Source organism: Lepus europaeus, chromosome 10 (assembly GCF_033115175.1).
Source record: "Lepus europaeus isolate LE1 chromosome 10, mLepTim1.pri, whole genome shotgun sequence".
NCBI classification, from domain to species: Eukaryota; Metazoa; Chordata; class Mammalia; order Lagomorpha; family Leporidae; genus Lepus; species Lepus europaeus.
This window is the reverse complement of record NC_084836.1, coordinates 70,263,300-70,287,118: the sequence shown is the minus strand read 5'-3', so window position 1 is coordinate 70,287,118 and position 23,819 is coordinate 70,263,300. Positions and strand designations below refer to the sequence as shown.

The window sequence follows — 23,819 nt, the reverse complement described above, 5'->3', positions numbered from 1 at the left end:
GCATCCACAAGAGAAACCCGAAGGGAGGTTCAGGCTCCTGGTTTCAGCCTGGCCCAGCCCTGGCTATTGCATGGGGAGTGAACCCACAGATGCGAAATCTCTTTGTCTCTCTGTCTCTCCCTTTCCATAATTCTGCCTTTCAAGTAAATAAATCTTTAAAAAAAAAAAAAGTATTACAATTCACAGTTTTAAACAGTATACTGGTTTAGTTAACAGTCTAGGACATATGACTTTTTTCTTTTACCTAAGGAAAAATAAAACAATTCAAGGCTTCTTCAAAAATTTCCTGGAAGGAGCCAGTGCTGTGGTATAGCAGGTAAAACTGTCACCTGTGGCACCTGCATCCCATATGCACACCGGTTTGAGTCCCGGCTGCTCCACTTTCAAGCCAGCTTCCTGCTAATGCACCTGGAGATGTAGTGGAGCCCCAACAGCCAGGGCTGGGCCAGTCCAAAGCCAGGAGCCAGGAACTTCATTTGGGTCTCCCACACAGGTGTGGGGGCCCAAGCACTTGGGCCATCTTCTGCTGCTTTCCCAGGCCACTAGCAGGGAGCTGGACCGAAAGTGGGACAGCCAGAGCTCAAACTGGCACCCATATGGGATGCTAGCACTGCAGGCAGCAGCTTTACCTACTATGCCACAACATTGACCCCTTGAGTATTTCTTTTATTTGAGAAGCACAGAGACAGAGACAGAGAGAACTCCTATCTGCTGGTTCACTCCCCAAATGCCTGCAACGACCAAGGATAGCCAAGGCCAGAGCCAGGAGCCAGGGGGATCCCTTGGGTGGCAGGAAGCCAATGACCTTGAGTAATCACCACTGATTCCAGAGTCTACAGGTGGCAGGAAGCTGGAATCAGGAGCCGGAGCTGGGACCTGAACACATTCCAGTGTGGGATGCAGACATCTTAACCACTAGGCTAACCACTCTCGATCTGTATACTTTTGTGTTTTTTAAAAATTTTATTAATTTTTATTATTTATTTTTATTTGAAAGGCAGAGACAGAAAGACAAACACAGACAGAGAGAGCTGTTCTGTTCACCAGCTCACTCCTCAAATGCCTTCAACAGCTGGGGCTGGCTCAGGCAGAAGCTAGGAGCCAGGAACTCCGCTCAGGTCTCCCATGTATGTGGCAGGGACCCAACTACTTGACCATCAGATGCTGCCTCCCAGGATCTACATTAGCAGGAAGAGGCAATCATAAGCAGATCCAGGACTCAAATCCAAGTGCTGTGATACAGCACACAGGCATCCCAGCAGTGGCTTAGGAGCTGCACCAAACACCCACCCCTGTGACAGAAGAAACTATAGTCCAAAAACCTTAGAGTTTCAAGCTGTGGTCAACTACATGTTTTTGTTTTGTTTTGACACGCAGAGTTAGACAGTGAGCAAGAGAGAGACAGAGAGAAAGGTCTTCCTTTTCTGTTAGTTCACCCCCTAAATGGCCGCTACGGCCAGCATGCTGCGGCTGATCCAAAGCCAGGAGCTTCCTCCTGGTGTGTTTTTTTTTTTTTTTTTAATATTTATTTATTTGAAAGGCAGAGTTAGAGAGATGCAGAGGCAGAGAGAGAGGTCGTTCCATCTGCTGGTTCACTCCCTAGACGGCCGCAATGGCCAGAGCTGTGCTGATCCAAAGCCAGGAGCCAGGAGCTTTTTCTGGGTCTCCCATATGGGTGCAGGGGCCCAAGCGCTTGGGCCGTCTTCTGCTTCTTTCCAAGCCATAGTAGAGAGCTGGATTGGAAGTGGAGCAGCCGGGACTTGAACCAGTGCCCAGATGGGATGCCGGCACTGCAGGCAGCAGCACACCCACTACGCCACAGCACCGGACCTGTTTTTACACATATTTCTTTTTTTTTTTTTTTTTTTTTTTGACAGGCAGAGTGGACAGTGAGAGAGAGAGACAGAGAGAAAGGTCTTCCTTTGCCGTTGGTTCACCCTCCAATGGCCGCCACGGCCGGCGCGCTGCAGCCGGCGCACAGCGCTGATCCGAAGGCAGGAGCCAGGTTGCTTCTCCTGGTCTCCCATGGGGTGCAGGGCCCAAGCACTTGGGCCATCCTCCACTGTACTCCCTGGCCACAGCAGAGAGCTGGCCTGGAAGAGGGGCAACCGGGACAGAATCCAGTGCCCTGACCAGGACTAGAACCCAGTGTGCCGGCGCCGCTAGGCGGAGGATTAGCCTATTGAGCTGCGGCACCAGCCACATATATTTCTAAATACAGTGCTGCGTGTACTCAAACATTTTCTAAATTCAAAGAATGAAAATATTTCTATCTGACCTAATTTTGCTGAACTGTTTGTCTTTTAGGATACTCCTTCTTGATAAGTCTTGTTCAATTGGAGTTTTAATTTCTATACATTGTTAACTGGCCACACATTTCAAGTCTAACTGAACTGGATGAAGACGACTCAAACCAAACCAAATCAAACGTCAGTTTATTTCAAGGAAGTAGTTCTTACTTTAATAGTACAGATTATTAAATTACTGGTCCAGCTTAGTTTAAGCTACACCAAACTTAGAACATCTGTATGCCTGATTAAGAAATTACTTCTAGCCAGTGTCGTGGCTCACTTGGCTAATCCTCTGCCTGTGGCGCCAGCACCCCAGGTTCTAGTCCTGGTTAGGGCGCCGGATTCTGTCCCAGTTGTTCCTCTTCCAGTCCAGCTCTCTGCTGTGGCCCAGGAAGGCAGTGGAGGATGGCCCAAGTGCTTGGGCCCTACACCCGCATGGAAGACCAGGAGGAGGCACCTGGCTCCTGGCTTCAGATCGGCGCAGCGCGCCGGCCGCAGCGGCCATTTGGGGGATGAACCAACGGAAGGAAGACCTTTCTCTCTGTCTCTCTCTCTCACTAACTCTGCCTGTCAAAAAAAAAAAAAAAAAAGAACGAAAGAAATTACTTCTATGTACAATTCTACTTTGAATGAATAGTGGGCAGGCATTAAGCCATCTCTTCGGATGTCCCCATCCCATATTGGGGTACCTGATTTAAATCCCAGCTATTCTGCTTCCAATCCAGTTAATGAACACCCCGGAAGGCAGCAGGCGGTAGCTCAAGTGCTTGGACTTCTGCCACCCACAAGGGAGACCCAGACGGGGTTCCTGGCTTCCGGCTTCAGGCCTGGCTGGGAGGCCATTAGGAACACTTGGGAAGTAAACCAGTGCACGGGTACTCTCTCTGTCTCTTAAAAAAATAAATAAAAAGAAGATAAAAACTATGTACACTGGGGAAAACAAAGAAAATAAAATCCCTAGATTATTAAAATAACTTTACTTGGCCGGCGCCGTGGCTCAACAGGCTAATCCTCCGCCTTGCGGCGCCGGCACACCGGGTTCTAGTCCCGGTCGGGGCACCGATCCTGTCCCGGTTGCCCCTCTTCCAGGCCAGCTCTCTGCTGTGGCCAGGGAGTGCAGTGGAGGATGGCCCAAGTGCTTGGGCCCTGCACCCCATGGGAGACCAGGAGAAGCACCTGGCTCCTGCCATCGGAACAGCGCGGTGCGCCGGCCACAGCGCGCTACCGCGGCGGCCATTGGAGGGTGAACCAACGGCAAAGGAAGACCTTTCTCTCTGTCTCTCTCTCACTGTCCACTCTGCCTGTCAAAAAATAAATAAATAAATAAAATAAATAAAATAAATAAAATAAAATAAAATAACTTTACTTGAACATTAACTTTCATTTTAATTTTTTAAAAATATTTCAAAGACAGAGTTAGAGAGAGAGAGAGAAAGAGAGAACGCAATTTTCCATCCACTGGTTCATTCCCCAAATGGCCCCAATAGCCAGGGCTGGGTCAGGTAGAAGCCAGGAGCCAGAAACTCCATCTGGGTCTCCCACGTGGGTGGCAGGTCCCCAAGCACCTGGGCCATCTTCCACTGCTTTTTCAGGGCACATTACCAGAGAGCTGTTGCTTGTATGGGATGTCGGCAATGCAGGCTGCAGCTTAACCTGCTGCACAACACCACTGTCTCATTCTGATCTTTCATAACGGAAAAAGAAAATATCTGTACCAAGGCAATGAAAACGAATTTTTGGTTAATTCATTTTAGGAACTTCTGTTACCAGTAAAATATTAATAAACAGGAAGAGGAGGAAGAACAAAATTATGAAGAAAGGACTAAGAAGTTAGGATTCTTGGGTGTGGAAGAAATCTCAAGACTTAAGAAGAGGACGGGGGGCCAGCACTGTGGCATAGTGGGTATCCTATATGGGTGCCGGTTCGAGTCCCAGCTGCTCCACTTCCGATCCAGCTCTCTGCTATGGCCTGGGGAAGCAGTAGAAGATGGCCCAAGTCCTTGGACCCCTGCACCCATGTGGGAGACCCAGAAGAAGCTCCTAGCTCCTGGCTTCGGATTAGCTCAGCTCTGGCCATTGCGGCCAATTGGGGAGTGAACCAGCAGATGGAAGACCTCTCCCTCTCTCTCTGCCTCTGCCTCTCTGTAATTCTTTCAAGTAAATAAATAAAATATTACAAAAAAAAAAAAAAAAAAGAGGACAGATACTTGTACAAAGGAAATTCTAGAGTCTAAAAAAGGCTGAGCTGCTTCACTTCCTCAAAGGCCAACATCCCAAGTTACAGATTAGAAGAAGATGATGAAATGTTCCTCTATTTTATAATAGAAATCAATGGGAAGATAGAAATCTACTTATATCTACAAAAATAAATGTCCTGTGCTTTTCTTTCGAGGGTGGAGGGTTGGCAAAATCCCTTCCAGAAGTATTTCTATAGCCAGTATCTCAATTTATCTCCAAATCCCCTCAGCGTTCCCTTAAAGGAGATAAAGACATTTAAATGCCTATTTTACAGATGGAGAAACAGACCCAGAAATACCCGTCAACAGCCCAGCACTGGTGTCAGGACTCTCCCCCTCAGACCCCTCTCTGGGCCTCCATATTCTATCAGCTGCCTCCTGCTGGAGTTCTCACCACCCATGTCTTCAACCATGTCCCCTGTCTCCATCTGCACAGCTTCCACTCCAGTCAGTGCACTTACTGCCTCTTTCCAGAGCCATGGCCACCATCTCCTTCCTCGGCATTCTCCCAGCCGCCACCTCTCACAGTCTCTGCTGGTCAGGTTAATCCTCCCAAACCTGGCTCTGATTGTATCACTCCCCAACTCCTATTCCCCTCATACCCTAAAGCCTCTTCCCTACACTCAGGCTGCTGCTGACCTAAAACGCCCTCTCTCATCTCTGCCTCCTGGGATCCTGACCTGCAGCTAAGGTTCAACTCAATCCCTACTTTTCCTTGTGAAGCCTTTCCCAAAACTCAGTATGGGCTAGAAGCTTCGATAGGTTCTCATAAAATGTTTGTGGAATAAATCCGAGGCCTTTTTTGAAAAAGATTTATTTTTATCTGAAAGGCAGAGTTAGAGAGAGAGAGAGAGAGAGACAGAAAGACAGATCTTCCGGCCGGCGCCGTGGCTCAACAGGCTAGTCCTCCGCCTTGCGGCGCCGGCACACCGGGTTCTAGTCCCGGTCGGGGCACCGATCCTGTCCCGGTTGCCCCTCTTCCAGGCCAGCTCTCTGCTGTGGCCAGGGAGTGCAGTGGAGGATGGCCCAAGTGTTTGGGCTCTGCACCCCATGGGAGACCAGGATAAGCACCTGGCTCCTGCCATCGGAACAGCGCGGTGCGCTGGCCGCAGCGCGCTACCGCGGCGGCCATTGGAGGGTGAACCAACGGCAAAAGGAAGACCTTTCTCTCTGTCTCTCTCTCACTGTCCACTCTGCCTGTCAAAAAAAAAAAATAAATAAATAAATAAATAAAAATTAAAAAAAAAAGAAAGACAGATCTTCCATCCACTGGTTCACTCTCCAAATGGCTGCAATGGCCAGAGCTGGGGCAGTCTGAAGCCAGGAGCCAGGGGCTTCTTCTGGGTCTCCCCCATAGGTGCAGCAGCCCAAGGACTTAGGCCATCCTCCACTGCTTTCCCGGGAGCATTAGTAGGGAACTGGATTGGAAGTGGAGCAGCCAAGATTTGAACTTCGTGGGCCAGATTTGCAGGTGGTAGCTTAACCCGTTACTCCACAACGCTGGGCCCTAAACCTGAGTTTCAAGAGTTCTTATTTCATACTCTTCTCCTGCCCCACTGAACTCCAAAGTAATCCATCTTCTAAGATGATGTGACCTCAAAGAGAAGTCTAATTAGTATGCCACCATGGTCACTGAGCTGGTGCCACATGACAGGGTCATGTAGCAGCTATCAGAGAGAGAAAATAGAACATTGTTTTAAAAGGCCTGTAAGTGGATAAGCTATTAAAAACATCAATTTAAAGAAAATACTGAATGGCATAAGCAAGATGCTATACTAAGTACCATGGAGATTTAAGGAGAGTTCAAGACACAGTTCTCATATTATTTTTATAGCAGTGAGCCTGGCCTGACAGTAACATTTACTGAAATAGGTATTGGTGAAAATCTGAAATAGGAGAGCTTATTACACAGAGAGAAGCTGCCATAGAACAATTCCTTAGATCACATGCATCAGGGCTACCAGCTCCATTTCCTTTCTTGCTAACTCACTTTCTAGACCTCCTTGTTCCCCCCAGCTCTCTACCCAATCTCAACAATTTAGTACTAAACAGCAAATATACAAAGAAGGTTAAGGCAGATGCCTAGTTCCCACTTCAAGAAGAAATTACTTTGGGGCCAGCGCTGTGGTGCAGCGGGTTTAAAACCCTGGCCTGACGCGCCGGCATCCCATATGGGTGCCGGTTCGAGCTGCTCCACTTCCGATCCAGCTCTCTGCTGTGGCCTGGGAAAGCAGTAGAAGATGGTCCAAGTCCTTGGGCCCCTGCACCCACGTGGGAGACCCAGAAGAAGCTCTTGGCTCCTGGCTTCAGATTGGTGCAGCTCCAGCCGTTGTGGCCAATTGGGGAGTGAACCAGCGGATGGAAGATCTCTCTCTGCCTCTCCTCTCTCTGTGTAACTCTTATAAATAAATAAATCTCTAACAAAAAAAAAGAAATTACTTCTTTCCCTTCTTCAACCGAAAATGTTTTATAGAGGGGGCCAGTGTTGTAGTACAGTGGGTTAAGCTGCCACCTGCAAAGCCGACATCCCATTTGGGCAACCAGTTCTAATCTCAGTTGTTCCACTTTTGATCCAGCTCTCTCCCCACTAACACACCTGAGAAAGCAGCAGAACAGATTACGCAAGTACCTGGGCCCATGGCACCCATGCTGGGGACCCTGATGGAGTTCTAGGCTCTTAGCTTCAGCCTGGACCAGCCCTGGCTGTTGCATGAACCAGCAGATGGAAGTGCACACACCCTCACGCTCTTTTTTCTTTTTAAAATTTTATTTATTTATTTGAAATTCAGAGTTACACTGAGTGAGAGAAGGAGAGGCAGAGAGAGAGAGAAAGAGAGAGAGAGAGGTCTTCCATCTGCTGGTTCACTCCCCAGTTGGCCACAATGGCCAGAGCTGTGCCGATCCAAAGCCAGGAGCCAAGAGCTTCTTCTGGGTCTCCCACGTGGGTGCAAGGGCCCAAAGACTTGGATCATCTTCTGCTGCTCTCCCAGGCCATAGCAGAGAGCAGGACCGGAAGTGGAGCAGCCGGGACTTGAACTGGTGCCCATATGGGATGCCGGCACTGCAGGCGGCAGCACTACCCACTACACCACAGCATCGGCCCCATCCCTCACGCTCTTTCTTTGTAGCTGCCTTTCAAATAAATAAATCTTTAAAAAAAAATTTAAAAACTAAGTTCCAGTCAATAGATGGCCTTAAAAAAACTAAACTAAGAAAGCACAGGATAAAAAATATAAAGAACTACCACTCGAAAGAAAGAAGTAATAGCCTTGGAAATCCAGATTTTTTCCCCCAGTTTATGGTACAAAAATGAAACTTGAAAGTAATGCCAACTACTCAGTGGAAAAAGGACCTCGATGATGAGAAATGTTTGGGTCAAACCCACTTTGGAGCAACTACAGAAAAAAATCTCAGTCACTACTTAGGCTGTCCATTAAGCTCCGACAATGGTAAGGGACCCTACTTTCTTTTTAGGTAACTCAAACGGAAACCACCTTTAAGAAGAACCCCCTTCAGCTCTGTAGAAGACCCAAGCCTGTAATCAGCCTTTTCTCCTTACACAGGCCAGCTCAGAATGACTTACGGAGTTCATTTCCTTCACTGAGGATCTCCACCCGCCGCACAAGCTGCTCGAACAGATTCCGCAAATTCAGCATCATAGTATCCATCTTCCTGCCGAGAAATCAAATATGCATTAGGGGTCCTGCTTTCTCCCCACAACAAAGGCTTCAGCAGCAACCCAGAGCCATCAGGAACCCACATCTGGACGCTGTATTTGTAGCTACCAACACAAGAATTCCAAACCAACAGCCCGACGTGGTGTGTGAGAAACAAAGTCAGAATGCTTTCAGACTCTGTTAAAAATTAGAAAGCCGCCCCAGACCTCTGCCTCCAACACTCCTTCCTGCCTCCATCGCTTCCCGCTGCTAGGCAATCACTGCGGAGCTAGGAAGAAGGCAACTGGGAACAGGCAGGCCAGCTGGTCTCTCTGTGACCAACTCCGAGCACACAGAGTGGTTCTTCCGAGTCAAGCCTACTGATCAATAAAACACTTCAGCCATTTTAATCTGGACGTCGACAACTTACAATGTAACTGAAAAGATTTCTTTCTAATTTCATTTGGCGCTAATGCCCCTGTTAAAACTTCCTTTTAAAAGGCAGGACATGGTCAGCACATTTCTTACCAACAGCACAGATGACGTCACGCAAGTGATTAAGTGGGGAAATCGCCAGCTCAGCAGCACAAGAATTATTTCTGTAATGCAGGGCTCTCTGCAGGACAGCACGCAGGGAGTACGTCTAATAAATTTGTACTAAGTATAGGCAAAGGATTATGTTGTACCACATTCTGGCATCAGAGAGACAATACACCACCTTCACAGTTAGAAGGGCAAAGGAAAAAGCTTTTGCTACTGAGTTCTGGATAGTGAGTTTCAGGCTTTCTCTAACCCCTACCCAATACCTATTGATACGTTGTTGTTGTTGTTTTGACAGGCAGAGTGGACAGTGAGAGACAGAGACAGAGAGCAAGGTCTTCCTTTGCCGTTGGTTCACCCTCCAATGGCCACTGCGGCCGGCGCACCGCGCTGAACCGAAGCCAGGAGCCAGGTGCTTCTCCTGGTCTCCCATGGGGTGCAGGGCCCAAGGACTTGGGCCATCCTCCACTGCACTCCCTGGCCACAGCAGAGAGCTGGCCTGGAAGAGGGGCAACCGGGATAGAATCCAGCGCCCTGACCGGGACTAGAACCCGGTGTGCCGGCACCGCAAGGTGGAGGATTAGCCTATTGAGCCGCGGCGCCGGGTGTCCTTACGGGCAGTTCTGCTCTGAATAGACTTAACAGGAAACACCTGGAAGAAATAAGATCTTCATTTAATAGTCAAGAAAGACATTAACTGAATGTTCTTAAAATTATCAAGGAAATAAAAAGTCAAATTTGAAAACTGAATGTCCTCAGAAACATCATTAAAGGATTCTTCTTATATTTTCCTCCTAACCACTGTTTCAACATCCTAATCCAGATCCTCATTTCATGCATATAAATAAAATTTTAAGAATTCTTTTATGAAGCTTTAGTGACTTTGAAATTAAGGTTGTACCACGAGCTATGAGGGCAAGAAAGGGAAAAAAGGGAAGGAAAACCACAGAGAACAACAGGCTATTTTAATATAATGCTATGTTCTACTAAATGCGACAGAATAATTCATTTGTACGCATATGATGATTGCTTTGATAGCAAGAAAAGCTCCTAATTCCAAGCCTGGATGTAATATATAATACATATATACCTGAATCAGGGCTGGGAACCAAGATTTTAAAAGGGCAATGTTTCTGTTCCAAGCTACATAATCACAGAAAGCTGCCAAGCAACCAGACCAACACATTTATTACAAAGATCATTCTATAAACTAAGAACAAAGCCAAAAGGATAGCATTAAAACTGGCAGGAAGAGATCTGGAAGTCATGGAGATGCCCACGGATCTAACAATACAACAAAACAGGCAAACACACCCAGGAGCTACAGGACAGAAGCAAAGATGAGGTGCTGGCATCCGACATGGGTGCTGGTTCAAGTCCCAGTTACTCCACTTCCAATCCAGCTCTCTGCTAATGCACCTGGGAAGGCAGCAGAGGATGTCCCAAGTTTCCTGGGGTCCTGCACCTATGTGGAAGACCAAGAGGAAGCTCCTGGCTCCTGGCTCCTGGCACAGCCCTGGCTGTTATGGCCATTTGAGGAGTGAACCAGAAGATGGAAGATCTCTCTCTGTCTTAGGTGACACTACAGCCTGATCCTTTGTTCCTGCTACAGTTTGAATGTTTGTGTCCCTCGTGTTGAAATTTAATCCCCAATGCAATACTATTAAGAGATGGGGGTGGGAAGTGGGCAGGCATTGTGGTACGGCAGGTTGGGCCACTACATGGAACACCCACAACCCATATCAGAGTGCTGGTTCAAGTACCAGCTCCTCCACTTCTGATCCAGCTCCCTGCTAATGCACCTGGGAAAGCAGCAGATGATGGTCCAAGTACTTGGGTCCCTGCTACCCATGTGGGAGACCTGGATGAAGTTCTAGGTTCCTGGAACTGGCCTGGTCAAACTCCAGCTGCTGTGGGCATCTGGGAATGAATCAGCGTGGAAGATATCTATCTATATCACTCTAACTTTCAAATAAGTAAAGGATTTTTTTTTTTTTTGAAACAGGATGATTTTTAAAGGATTTATTTATTTGAAAGAGTTACAGAGAGAGGTAGAGAGAAAGAGAGGTCTTCCATCTACTAGTTCACTCCCCAAATGGCCACAATGGCCAGAGCCAAACCAATCCAAAGCCAGGAGTGAGGAACTTCTTCCAGGTCTCCAATGTGGGTGCAGGGCCCTAGCACTTGAGTCATCTTCTACTGTTTTCCCAGGCACATTGGCAGGGAGCTGGATTGGAAGTGGAGCAGCCAGGACATGATCTGGCATCCATATGGGATGATGGCACTGCAGGCTGGGGCTTTAACCCACTGCACCACAGCGTTACACCCAGCAAACTTTCTTTAAAAAACTTAAAGGGGGAGCCAGCGCCATGGCACAGCAGATTAAAGCCCTGTCTTGAAGCACCAGCATCCCATATGGGCGCCTGTTCATGTCCCAGCTGCTCCTCTTCCTATCCAGCTCCCTGCTATGGCCTGGGAAAGCAGTGGAAGGTGGCCCAAGTCCTTGGGCCCCTGCACCCATGTGGGAGACCTGGAAGAAGCTCCTGGCTCCTGGCTCCGGATCGGTGCAGCTCTGGCCGTTGTGGCCATCTGGGGAGTGAACCAGCGGATGGAAGACCTCTCTCTGTCTCAACCTCTCTCTGTAACTCTTTCAAATGAATAAAATAAATATTTTTAAAAATAAATAAATAGGCCGGCGCCGCGGCTCAATAGGCTAATCCTCCACCTGTGGCACCGGCACACCAGGTTCTAGTCCCGATCGGGGTGCCGGATTCTGTCCCGGTTGCCACTCTTCCAGGCCAGCTCTCTGTTGTGGCCCGAGAGCGCAGTGGAGGATGGCCCAAGTGCTTGGCTCTGCACCCCATGGGAGACGAGGAGGAAGCACCTGGCTCCTGCCTTCAGATCAACGTGGTGCGCCGGCTGTAGCGCGCCAGCCGCGGTGGCCATTGGAGGGTGAACCAACGGCAAAGGAAGACCTTTCTTTCTTTTTTTTTTTTTTTTGACAGGCAGAGTGGACAGTGAGAGACAGAGACAGAGAGCAAGGTCTTCCTTTGCCGTTGGTTCACCCTCCAATGGCCACTGCGGCCGGCGCATCGCGCTGATCCGAAGCCAGGAGCCAGGTGCTTCTCCTGGTCTCCCATGGGGTGCAGGGCCAAGCACTTGGGCCATCCTCCACTGCGCTCTCGGGCCACAGCAGAGAGGTGACCTGGAAGAGGGGCAACCGGGACAGAATCCGGTGCCCCGACCGGGACTAGAACCCGGTGTGCCGGCGCTGCAAGGCGGAGGATTAGCCTATTGAGCCGCGGCGCCGGCCAAAAGGAAGACCTTTCTCTCTGTCTCTCTCACTGCCCACTCTGCCTGTCCAAAAAAAAAAAAAAATCACCTACAACAATAACCAAGCCTTGCAGACTCTGCTTGCACGGGTGTACTAGGCGGCTGTCACCGCTCACTTCAGTTGATGTCCCTGCCTCCAGCCCTTCCCCCAGTGCTTTACAGAGTTGCCACTCAGGCATACTGCTTGTACTTCAAGTTAACTTTACACTAGGTTTCTGCCCTGGGACAGGTGTAAGGCTGGAAGTTTGCAGGGAGAAACATTACATTTGGCACTACTATGTTAAAAATACAGACATGCAGTATTTAACATAATGATTGCACATAAGTAATTGATAAATGGAAATCAGAGAATAAGCATGTACATACCTGTACATGCACACACACACCCCTCCATGATTCATATACACGCACACCCACATCCCTCCATGATGCATGTACATGCACACACACGCCCCTCCATGATGTATGTACACCCACACACCCCTCCATGATGCATGTACACGCAAACACATCCCTCCATGATGCTGTCAAAAGAATGTCCATTCTCCCTCAACACTTACAGGAATACAGATTCAAACAAAAAGAACAGCTGAGGGGGTTGGGAGCTTCAGGTCTTCTGTCTACAAGTACTAAGAACCTTTGATAACTCCCTTCAACTCTGAGACCTGCCTATAAAGGAGGAACAATAATATCTGCCCTAGGGGCTAGTGCTGTGGCATACTGGGTAAGGTCACCACTTGCAGTGCCGGAATCCCATATGGGCGCCGATTCAAGTCCCAGCTGCTCCACTTCCAATCCAGCTCTCTGCTATGGCCTGGGAAAGTGGTGAAAGATGGCCCAAGTCCTTGGGCCCCTGCACCCGTGTGGGAGACCCAGAAGAAGCTCCTGAATCCTGGCTTCAGATTGGCGTAGCTCTGGCCATGGCGGCCATCTTGGGAGTGAACCATGGGAGACCTCTCTCTCCCCTTGCCTCTCCTCTCTCTCTCTCTAACTCTTTCAAATAAATAAATAAATCTTTTAAAAAAAAATCTGCCCTATTTGCCTCATAAAATATTGCAAACTAGAGTAGGTAAAAACTTAATAAATTAGTAAGTTGAATCTATCAACATATAAGGCATGGATTATAAAAATGGACAGGAAGTAGATTTTTACAGTTATTGTTCTGATAGCTGTTATTTGCATCCTAGAACAGTGAACCCCAAATCTAGCATTTTCCAGAGGCTGTCTAGGCTATCTCCACATTCAGCTATCACTCATGGAGAACATTAGACCGTTTTAAACATAGTTCTACAGTTAGAAAGAAAGGAAACCAGTAGGTGCCTTTGAAGTGTTTCAGGTACTACACTAGGCACCAGACACATGTTTTTTGTTTACATCAATTTTGACTAACATAGTTATCTCCATTTTGCACACAATGAACAATTAAGACTCAGAGACCTTAAATGACTAATAAATGCAGAGCTCACATTAAAACCCAGGTCTCAATCCAAAATCCATGTGTTTTTCACCAGAAACGCTGGAGAGAGATTATGTTAAGAACACCAATTAGGCTACATATGTTGCATTCTCAGACGCCTCTGCCAGCATACCATGTCACACACAGAGTATGACATATAAAACACAGACTACAGCAGAACCCAGGCCAACAAGAAGCCAGGAGAGGGTTTTTCAGCAAGCTGTTCGAGATGAGGCTTGTTGCTTCTGAAGAGTTAGTTTTTTCCCTCGTATAGGTTTACTTGGGGTCATCCCCAAACAGTGCTAGCAAAATATAATCCTCTTTGCTTTACATGCTGGAGGACCATATATCTCTACTAACATTCTACAGAAGTGACTCTCAGGAATTATTTATAGATTAAAAAAAATTAGTCTGCAACAATACTAACTCATGTCTCTGCCAAATTGTAATTCACAAAGCTAAAACTTACTCATCCTATTCCAAATCAGTTGAAACTGGTCTTAATTCTGCTGGGTCGGGTTTTCACCCCCCTGAGTACTTGTTTATTTCTTCCCCTGTATAATTTAGCTCCTCAGCCAGGAGATGCACTAATACAAAAACAGAGTCACATTGTAGCATGTTGCTGTGCAGCTGTAAAACAGCTGTGCCTCCTCCTCAACAGAGGCTGCATGGCCTCTTGGGGAAAGCTGAAATGGTCCCCGTGTGTAGCAAGGAAATCAGTTTGTGGAGCACTTTTAAGAAAAAGGTGCCGGAGACTCTCAGCTGTTATTGATGGGGAGCCCCAGAGGTGGGGAAGTCACTGCCTCCCAGACCCCCAGTCTGTGAGCGTCCCTAAGGGAGCAATTTGGCAACACCATGAAAGAGTCTCAGCTTGATGTGATTGCTTTTGAGTTCCCAATTTAATTTCAATCACCCAGCCAAGAGACAGACATCATCTTTCAGAATAACAGACTACTGCAGATTTTACTGCAGGGTATCCTGGGAAGTCTCTCTCCTCTTCTCTTCTTCCTCCCCCTAAAAAGCATTATCTAAGACATTTATCTCGCATCAGGGTTTTCAGATGCATCAAGGGTGTTAAATATTGCAACAGCAAAGCAAGGGGAGGTCGCTTTGAGTTTCACAGGAATGTGTCTTCATGAAAAACATTCTCACGGACACTGCTAAATCTGAAGATGGCCAAGAAATCAACACGACAGGACCCCTGCTGCCAAGGAGTCATTCCTCAAGATGACCTCCACACTTCCAGTGAGAGCATTTCAGAACAACTCCCCTTCCCAAATGTCTGGCTTCTGCTTGTCCGTATCAACTCTCCAGACAACGGGCAGGGGCAGGCCGAGGAAAGCTATCTTGAAACCCAGTGTGCTTATGAGCGAATCAATCACAGAAAGAGTGAACAGGCTGTCCTCAGCCCAACATGAATGATAAAACACGAGGTAATTACGATCCTTTTTAGAAAAGTATTAGCAGGTCGGCATGCCAAGCTCTCCTCCCAACCCCACCTCTCCAAGAAAGCTTTCACCAATTCACTGAAGCCTTGGCCCTAACCCTGAAGTACAAAACGCTCCTCTTCATGACCTGCAACACTCATTTGGCAGACAGAAAAAGTCTCCCTTACTGTCGACTTTCTATGTCCAAAAAAAGTATTTTCTTTAAAAAGCGAAACGAAACCCTCACCACCCTAAACAGTTCCGTGTGCTCCCTATCCAATCCCTGCCTACTATACTCTCATATTTCACAGTGGCAGCCATAGATTATACACAATTTTGTGGTTTTGATTCTTATTATCATGTTTCCTCTAAGTCCCAAAGAATTGATGAGCAACTATTTGTTTAACCATCCCCTTCTCTGGACATTTAGGTAATTTCCAGTTATCTCTGCCTAGCATCGCTTGTGTGGTCACTGCCTCAGCTCCCTCCTTTATTCTAATGTCTTTCTCAGCAAGGCCTTTCCTAGTCAACCAATGTTAGTGATAGCCCAGCCTCTTCCCCCACACTTCCCAGCTCTCTTTTCCTCCAATGCACTAACGCGTATTTCCTCATTAGTTTTACTGTCTGCCTCCACCAATCGCTGAAAGTCCAACAAGGCAGAGATTGTGTCTTGTCCTGTTCATGCCTGATGCCCAACCCAATGCCTGACACTGGTAAGTGATTGACATTTCTTGAACAAATCAGCATCCCTATGGAACAGTGCTTTTCTTGGGGTGGGAGGACTGTGTTCGTTGGACTAGATTCCCAAGCTGGGATTACTGTATAGGGTGTAAAACTGTTGATGGCTCTTGATAATGACCGAAACGTTTTCTAAGAAGGGCTGTGCTGATCTATGGTGCTCTCGACACTGTGTAGGCCCACCACACTCACCACTGCTTTATTTTTTTTTTAAGTTCTATCACCCCAAATAAACGACTTTAAGGCCACATAAGCTTGTTTTATACTGTGCACTTAAGAAAAACCTGTTGGATGATTAAACTACAGGAAAGGCGCCTTCTCTAAACACCTCCACTAACTAAAAAAAAAAAAAAAAAATTTTGTCCTACATACTCAAGAGAAATTCATTTAAAGCCCCCCCGCCAAGGGCTTATCTGTGCACCCACTCCACTTTGCTACTCCCGCCACGGATGAAATACCACGGACAGAAACGTGCGTGATGTGTTCAAAGCAAAGCCTCGCCGTCCCCCAGGCTAAGGGCGAGGACGGGAAGGCCAGGTCACCAGGGCAGTCAGCAGGGCGGGAGAGGGGCGGCCCCAGCCCGGCCCCTCCAGGATGCAGGGTGCTACCCCACCCGCCCGTACGCCCCGCTGCAGGTGCGGCGGAAGCTCGGCCCCGGCGGTCCCCAGCCCTCGGCGTCGGGGGAGCCCGCGACCCTCCGGCCCCCGCCCCAGGGACGCCCTGCCGTGTGGCGGCCGCCGGCCCGCTCCCACACGCCGCGGCTGTCAACGCGGCTCCCATCAAGCCGTCCCACGCCCCTCGCCTCGCAGCCCCCAGCGCTCACCTTGCGGGGTTCGCCCGGCCCCACCTGGGCGCCTTCCACTTCCCTCCGGGCCTCACCCAACGGCAGAGCAGCACCGCGCCGCCAGCTCCGGTTTGAAATCCGGCACCAACCAATCACAGAGAAATTGATTCCTCCCACACCGCCCCTCTACGCCGGGCGCAGGCGTCCGGTCTCGGGGAGAGGGCGGGAACAGAGATGCGCATGCGCATTCCCATGGCGACGCCTGAAGTAGCCATTTTGACTAAGGTCAACTTTTTTTTTTTTTTTTTTTGCTTTCGCGGCGCCCTTTTCTGAAGGCATGCTGGTTGCCATGTTGACTAAGGGCAAGTATACCTTTTGAGTGCTTATAATTTGGCTTTCTTGCCTAACCCCGGCAGGAAAACAGGGCTCTTGGACACTATTAACTAAACAGTGTCGGGTTTAGAGTAGGAAAAATTCCAGAAGAGTGTATAACAGTTGTCATTTTCAATTATACCAGAGGTGGATAGAGGATGTTTGGATAAATACTATCAAAACACAAATGGGATAGGTTCTAGTGCCCCACAGGCTGTTGGGAGACAGGAGATCACAATAACGTGCTATATACTATTTAAAGAACTGGAGAGAGGGGCTGTAGACCCCCAAAATGGAATAAGTTTGGGGGAGTAGGGAGACTGGTAACCTGGTTTATCAGTTTATGCTGCGTGCATGTGTTGAAATATTGCAGTGTACACCAAGAAAGGTGCACATGCGTGCATAAAAAATGTTACATTTACCGCACTGTCTTGTTCTTTCACTCACTGTTATCTTCATTTATGCTTCCATTTGACACACATTAAGTGCACCAACTTCACACAACAATCAAAAGAATCAGAAAAATACGGGTGACATAATCTCTGCTTTCCTGTAGCCAGGAATGGAGGCGCCAACTCAAAGAAACAAAAATAAAGTGAAAGTGCTGTAATTCCACTTAATAAATGTTATTTAGAGCTCAGTCCAGGGGCTTGCATACTTTCTAAAAGTTGGGGCCCCAACTTTTAGAAAGTATGCAAGCCCCTGGACTGAGCTGTGGCCCAGCAGGTTAAAGCCCCAGCATCCCATATGGGCACCAGTTCAAGTCCCAGCTGCTCCACTTCCCATCCAGCTCCCTGCTAATGCACCTGGAAAAATTGCAGAGAATGGCCCAAGTCCTTGGACCCCTGCACCCATGTGGGAGACCTGGAAGAAGCTCCTGGCTCCTGGTTTCAGATCATCCCAGCTCTGAGCATTGCGGCCATTTGAAGAGTTAACCAGAGACCTCTCTCTCTGTCTCTCCCTCTCTGTCTAACTCTGTCTTTCAAATAAATAAAATAAATCTTTAAGAAAACAAAAAGTTGGGGCCTGCAGTGAGAAATACATTTTATGTTAGTTGCATCCTTATTATATGTGGTGTGCTTTGAACTTTCCATTTTCTTTTTCTCCCTGTACTGGTGTCTGTACCTCATTGAATTTACTACTGAATAATAGGAAGCAGCTGTGAGTTTAATAGAAAGATCACAAATGGGTGTGGCAGGTGAGGAAATGTTGGTCAAAGGATATAAAATTTCACTTAAGCAAAGGAATTAAATTCAGGAGATCTATGGTACAACATGGTGATTACAGTTAATAACAATGTTTTGTGTACTTGAAAGTTGCTAAGAGAGTAGATTTTAAATGTTCTTACCCAAGAAATTAAATGCAAATATGTGGGATAATGGATATATCAAATAGCTTGATTCAGCCATCCCACCATGTATTTGCACATCAAAGCACCATGTTGTATATCACACATAAAAGCAATTTTTATCAATTTAAACGTAAATTGCAGGGGCTGGCATTGTGGCACAGCTGCCACCGCATGTGATGCCGGCATGCCATATGGGTGCTGGTTCGAGTCCCAGCTGCTCCACTTCCGATACAGCTCCCTGCTAATGCGCCTGGGAAAAGACGTGGAAGATGGCCCCTGTCACTCCCATAGGAGACCTGGATGAAGCCCCAGGCTCCTGGCTTCAGTGTGTCTCAGTCCAGGCTATTGCAGCCATCTGGGGAGTGAACCAGCAGATGGACTATTGCTCTGGGTCTCTCTCTCTCTTTCTCTGTAACTCTGATGTTCAAAATAAGTAAATATATCTTTAAAAAAATTAAAAAGCACAGGATTTTTAGATGGAAAGCTGGACTCTGTTTAAACAAATAGCAGTGGAGCATACTTGTGTGGCAGGTGGACTCCTGCACCATTATCAGTTTCTACCACTCCTAACCTCCTCCCTCTATAAAACAGAAATAATACTATCTGAAACAGCGTGTGGTATGTTGTAAAGTTTATACTATTGGGTAAGGCTGCCATCTGCAGTGCCAGCATTCTATATGGGTGCCAGTTAAGTCCTGGCTGCCCCACTTCCAATCCAGCTCTCTGCTATGGCCTGGGAAAGCAGTAGAAGATGGTCCAAGTCCTTGGGCCCCTGCACCCACATGGGAGACCTGGAAGAAGCTCTTGGCTCCTGGCTTCGGATCAGTGCAGCTCCGGTCATTGCGGCCAACTGGGGAGTGAACCAGTGGATGGAAGACCTCTTTCTCTGTCTCTGTCTCTCTCTCTCTCTTTCCCTCTCTCTCTCTCTCTCTGCCTCTCCTTCTCTCTCTGTGTAACTCTGACTTTCAAATGAATAAATAAAACTTTTTTTTTTTTTGACAGGCAGAGTGGACAGTGAGAGAGAGAGAGAAAGACGGAGAGAAAGGTCTTCCTTTGCCGTTGGTTCACCCTCCAATGGCCGCCGCGGCCGGCATGCTGTGGCCGGCGTGCTGCGGCCGGCGCACCGCGCTGATCCGAAGCCAGGAGCCAGGTGCTTCTCCTGGTCTCTCATGGGGTGCAGGGCCCAAGCACTTGGGCCATCCTCCACTGCACTCCCTGGCCATAGCAGAGAGCTGGCCTGGAAGAGGGGCAACCGGGACAGAATCCGGCACCCCGACCAGGACTAGAACCCAGTGTGCCGGCGCCACTAGGTGGAGGATTAGCCTGTTGAGCCATGGCGCCGACCTGAATAAATAAATCTTTTAAAAAAAGTCATTTTAAAAAAGTTTATGCTTGCTAACTGTAATACAGATTGTTATTAATATTATCAGGAAAGGGATGAAGAAAGGAAATATTAGCTGTACTCATATTATCCCATTTGATACTTTTAGGGTCAGGAGCACTCACTGATTGCATTAGCCTTGTCTCCTTGATACTTAAGAGTAGAATAAATAAGGACTGTGTGAGGACAGAGATGGGTGCAAAGTGCTTTGGGAGCACAGAGGAGGAAGCAATTAATCCTATCTGGGGGGGGAGGGTGTTAGAAAAGCCTACAGGAACTTGATATCCGAACTGGAACATGAAATGTGATTAGGAATTTACCAGAAGGAGGGGTTGGCAAATTCCTGGCGAAGGGAAGATCACATGAGCACTGACGGAGGAGGCAAGTGTGTGTTTAATAAACACACAAGCAGTTGACGAAGGATTAGGGTTGTGAGGGAACTCTTACCTGGATTTTCGGGTGGGGCGCTGGGGGTCAGTGGGCAGCCTTGAGAAAAGGGAGGAGACCCGGGCATGGTCGGGATTGGACTTTGTCCTGTACTAGACCCAGTGACGAGACGAGGGTCGCACGGACTTAACTGACTTGCGTTTTGCATAGAAGGTGTATGAGGTGGCATGAGGCTGGACGGAGGACGAGGAACTCTGAAGAGGGGAAGACATTCATGAGATCAATGAGCAAAGTGAAACACGAGTGTTAAGTGGTTGGACCTCCAGGCTGAGGGAGGAAATGGGGTGTGGAATGCCTCCGCCGCCTCCCTGACACCCATCACTGAGTACAGTTCTAAGAATGTGTCTTTTGTTCTCCCGTCTACTATCAGCAGCCTAGTATAATGACACTATTTACTCTGGCCTTGGATTCTTTAGATCTTGCGTGATTTTTTTTTTTTTAAATATTTATTTGAAGGGCAGAGTTACAGAGAGGCAGAGGCAGAGAGAGAGAGAGTTCTTCCATCTGCTGGTTCACTCCCCAGATGGCCGCAATGGCCGGAGCTGAGCCAATCTGAAGCCAGGAACCAAGAGCTTCTTCCAGGTTTCCCACACAGGTTCAGGGTCCCAAGCACTTAGGCCATTTTCTACTGCTCTCCCAGGCCATAGCAGTGAGCTGGATTGGAAGAGGAGCAGCCGGGACTAGAACTGGCTCCCGTATGGGATGCCAGCACTGCAGGCGGCGGCTTTATCTGCTATACCACAGTGCGGGCCCCTCTTGTGTGATTTTTTAAAAATACAATTCTGGGGCTGGCAACATGGCTCACTTGGTTAATCCTCCGCCTGTGGTGCCAGCATCCCATATGGGCACCAGGTTCTAGTCCCGGTTGCTCCTCTTCCAGTCCAGCTCTCTGCTGTGGGCCCAGGAGGGCAGTAGAAAATGGACCAAGTGCTTGGGCCCTTCACCCGCATGGGAGACCAGAAGGAAGCACCTGGCTCCTGGCTTCAGATCGGTGCAGCGCAGGCCGTGGTGGCCATTTGGGGGGTGAACCAACAGAAGGAAGACCTTTCTCTCTGTCTCTCTCCCTCTCACTGTCTAACTCTGACAAATTAATTAATTAATTAATTAATTAAAAATACACTTCTAGGAGTAAGCATTTAGTGTAGCAGTTAAGACACCATGGCCCTCACTGCGGGGCCTGGGTTCAAGTCCCAGCTCAGGCTCCTGACACCAGCTTCCTACTAGTGCTCACCATGGGAGGAAGCAGTGATGGCTCAAGTGTTTGGGTCTCTGCCATCCACCTGGGAGGCCTGGACTAAGTTCCTGGCTCTGGCCCTAACCCAGCCCTGGCCATTGTGGGCATTTTTGGGACATGAACTAGTGGATGGGAGCCCTCCCTCTTCTCTCTCTCTCTCTCTCTCTCTCTCTCTCTCTATATATATATATATATATATCCTCCTCAAATATAAATTTTGATAAAAAAATTAAGGGGCTGGTGCTGTGGTGCAGCAGGTTAAAGTCCTGGCCTGCAGTGCCAGTATCCTATATGGGCACTGGTTCTAGTCCCAGCTGCTCTAATTCTGATCCAGCTCTTTACTGTGGCCCGGGAAGGCAGTGGAGGATGGCCTAAGTGCTTGGACCCTGCACTTGTATGGGAGACCTGGAAGAAGCTCTTGGCTCCTGGCTTTGGATTGGCGCAGCTCTGGCCATTGTGGCCATTTGGGGAGTGAATCAGTGGATGATAGACCTCTCTCTCTCTCTCTCTCTCTCTCTCTCTCTTTCTCTCTCTCTCTCTGCCTCTGCCTCTCTGTAACTGTCTTTCAAATAAATGAAACAAATCTCTTTAAAAAAAAGTTAAATGCCATTCTCAACATGCCTCTTCCTTGCACAAAACCATGAATGACGTCAACTCGGCTCTTTCATAAAGACCAAAGTCCTGAACAACACTCTCCTAATGCACCCTTGCTCACCCCTCTAGCCCCACTGCCAGGCCCTCTGGGGTCTGCATTCCTCAAGTGCACCAGGAGCTTCACCCTTGCTGCTCCATCTGCCCCAACGCCCTTCCTGACCCCTGCTGCCTCTTCACTTACTAAGTTCTGTTCACCTTTCTGGGCAGCCGAACTTCCACTGCCTTCCGCAGGGGCCTCTCTGACCCCTGGCTCCAGGCCCTTGCTATAAGCTTCCTTGGAACTCCTGTCCTACCTGGCTGCCTCATTGTTTGGTCTTTCTGTTTGCTTGCCTATAAAGGGAAATAATAACAACACCTAATTAGTAGGACTATTGTGGGTTGTGTGTGTGCTTTAGAGAGACAGACAGAGCTCCCCCCCCCCGTTTTTTTTTTTTTTTTTTTTGACAAGCAGAGTGGACAATGAGAGAGAGAGACAGAGAGAAAGGTCTTCATTCCATTGGTTCACCCCCCAAATGGCCACCACGGCCCGCGCTGCGCCGATCCGAAGCCAGGAGTCAGGTGCTTCCTCCTGGTCTCCCATGCGGGTGCAGGGCCCAAGCACTTGGGCCATCCTTCACTGCCCCCCTTGGCCACAGCAGAGAGTTGGACTGGAAGAGGAGCAACCGGACAGAACCAGCGCCCCACCGGGACTAAAACCCGGGGTGCCAGCACCACAGGTGGAGGATTAGCCAAGTGAGCTGCGGCACCGGCCACAGAGCTCCCCTTTGTTGGTTCACCTCCTGCCCTGCTCCCCCCCCCCCCCATGGCTGGGGCTGGAGCCAAAACTGGAAGCTGGAAACACAATCTGGGTCTCCCACATGGGTGGCAGGGACTCAGCCATCACGTGAACTATCACTGCTGCCTCCAGCACTCGGTATCAGCATGAGCTAGACCCAGCCACCAAACCCAGGCTCCCTGATCTGAGATGTCTTAGCCACCAGGTTAAATGCCCACCCCTCATAGGGCTGTTGAAAGGAATAAATGAGGAGCCAGCACTGTGGTGTAGCAGGTAAAGCCACTGCCTGCAGTGCTGGCATCCCATATGGGTGCCAGTAGGAGTCCCAGCTGCTCCACTTCCGATCCAGCTCTCTGCTGTGGCCTGGGAAAGCAGTGGAAGATGGCCCAACTCCTTGGGCTCCTGCACCCATACGGGAGCCCTGGAAGAAGCTCCAGGCTCCTGGCAGCCATCTGGGGAGTGAACCCACAGATGGAAGACCTCTCTCTGCCTCTGCCTCTCTGTAACTCTGCCTTTCAAATAAATAAATAAATCTTTTTTTTTTTTTTTTCAAAAAAAAGGAAAGGAATAAATGAGGTAATCTTGTAAAACACTCTGCACAGATCCTGGCACATTGTCAATGCTCAGTACATACTCTTTGTTTTCTCTGTTAGACTGTAACTTCCAGGCAACTTCCAGGTGTGTGTGTGTGTGTGTGGTATGTGATGTGGTGTGGTGTGGTGTATGTGGTATGTTTTTCATTCACTGCTTTATTCTCTTGTTTTTATTTATTTATTTTTATAAGGTTTATTGTATTTATTTGTAAGGCAGAGTTACAGAGAGGGAAAGGAGGGGAGAGAGAGAGAGAGAGAGAGGTCTTCCATCCACTGGTTTACTCCCCAGATGGCTGCAATGGCTGGGCCAATTGGAAGCCAGGAGTCAGGAGTTTCTTCCGGCCCAAGCACTTGGGCCATCTTCTACTGCTTTCCCAGGCCACAGCAGAGAGCTGGATCAGAAGTGGAGCAACCAGGACTCGAACCGGCACCCATATGGGATGCTGGCACTGAAGGCAATGGCTTTACCTGCTGTGCCACAGCGCCAGGCCCTGTTCTCTTGCTTTTGCAGCTCCAATCCTCACTCCAGCAGGGAAGAGTTGAGTTCTAT

The 23,819-nt window shown here is 48.4% G+C and overlaps 1 protein-coding gene across 2 annotated transcripts in view; it reads right to left on the bottom strand.

Moving 5' to 3' along the window:
* RACGAP1 (Rac GTPase activating protein 1) overlaps window positions 1-16,609 on the bottom strand; it is a 38,093-nt gene extending 21,484 nt beyond the window's left edge. Inside the window, exons 1-2 of one of the 2 annotated variants that reach the window (XM_062203691.1) lie at window positions 16,502-16,609; window positions 8,112-8,200 (exon numbers count right to left, since the gene is read on the bottom strand). In XM_062203691.1, the coding sequence (XP_062059675.1) occupies window positions 8,112-8,196 (85 nt within the window). In that variant the 5' untranslated portion in view covers window positions 8,197-8,200; window positions 16,502-16,609. The remainder of the gene's footprint in view (window positions 1-8,111; window positions 8,201-16,501) is intronic. The other variant, XM_062203692.1, reaches the window with a different exon arrangement.
* Between the last annotated feature and the right edge of the window lie 7,210 nt (window positions 16,610-23,819).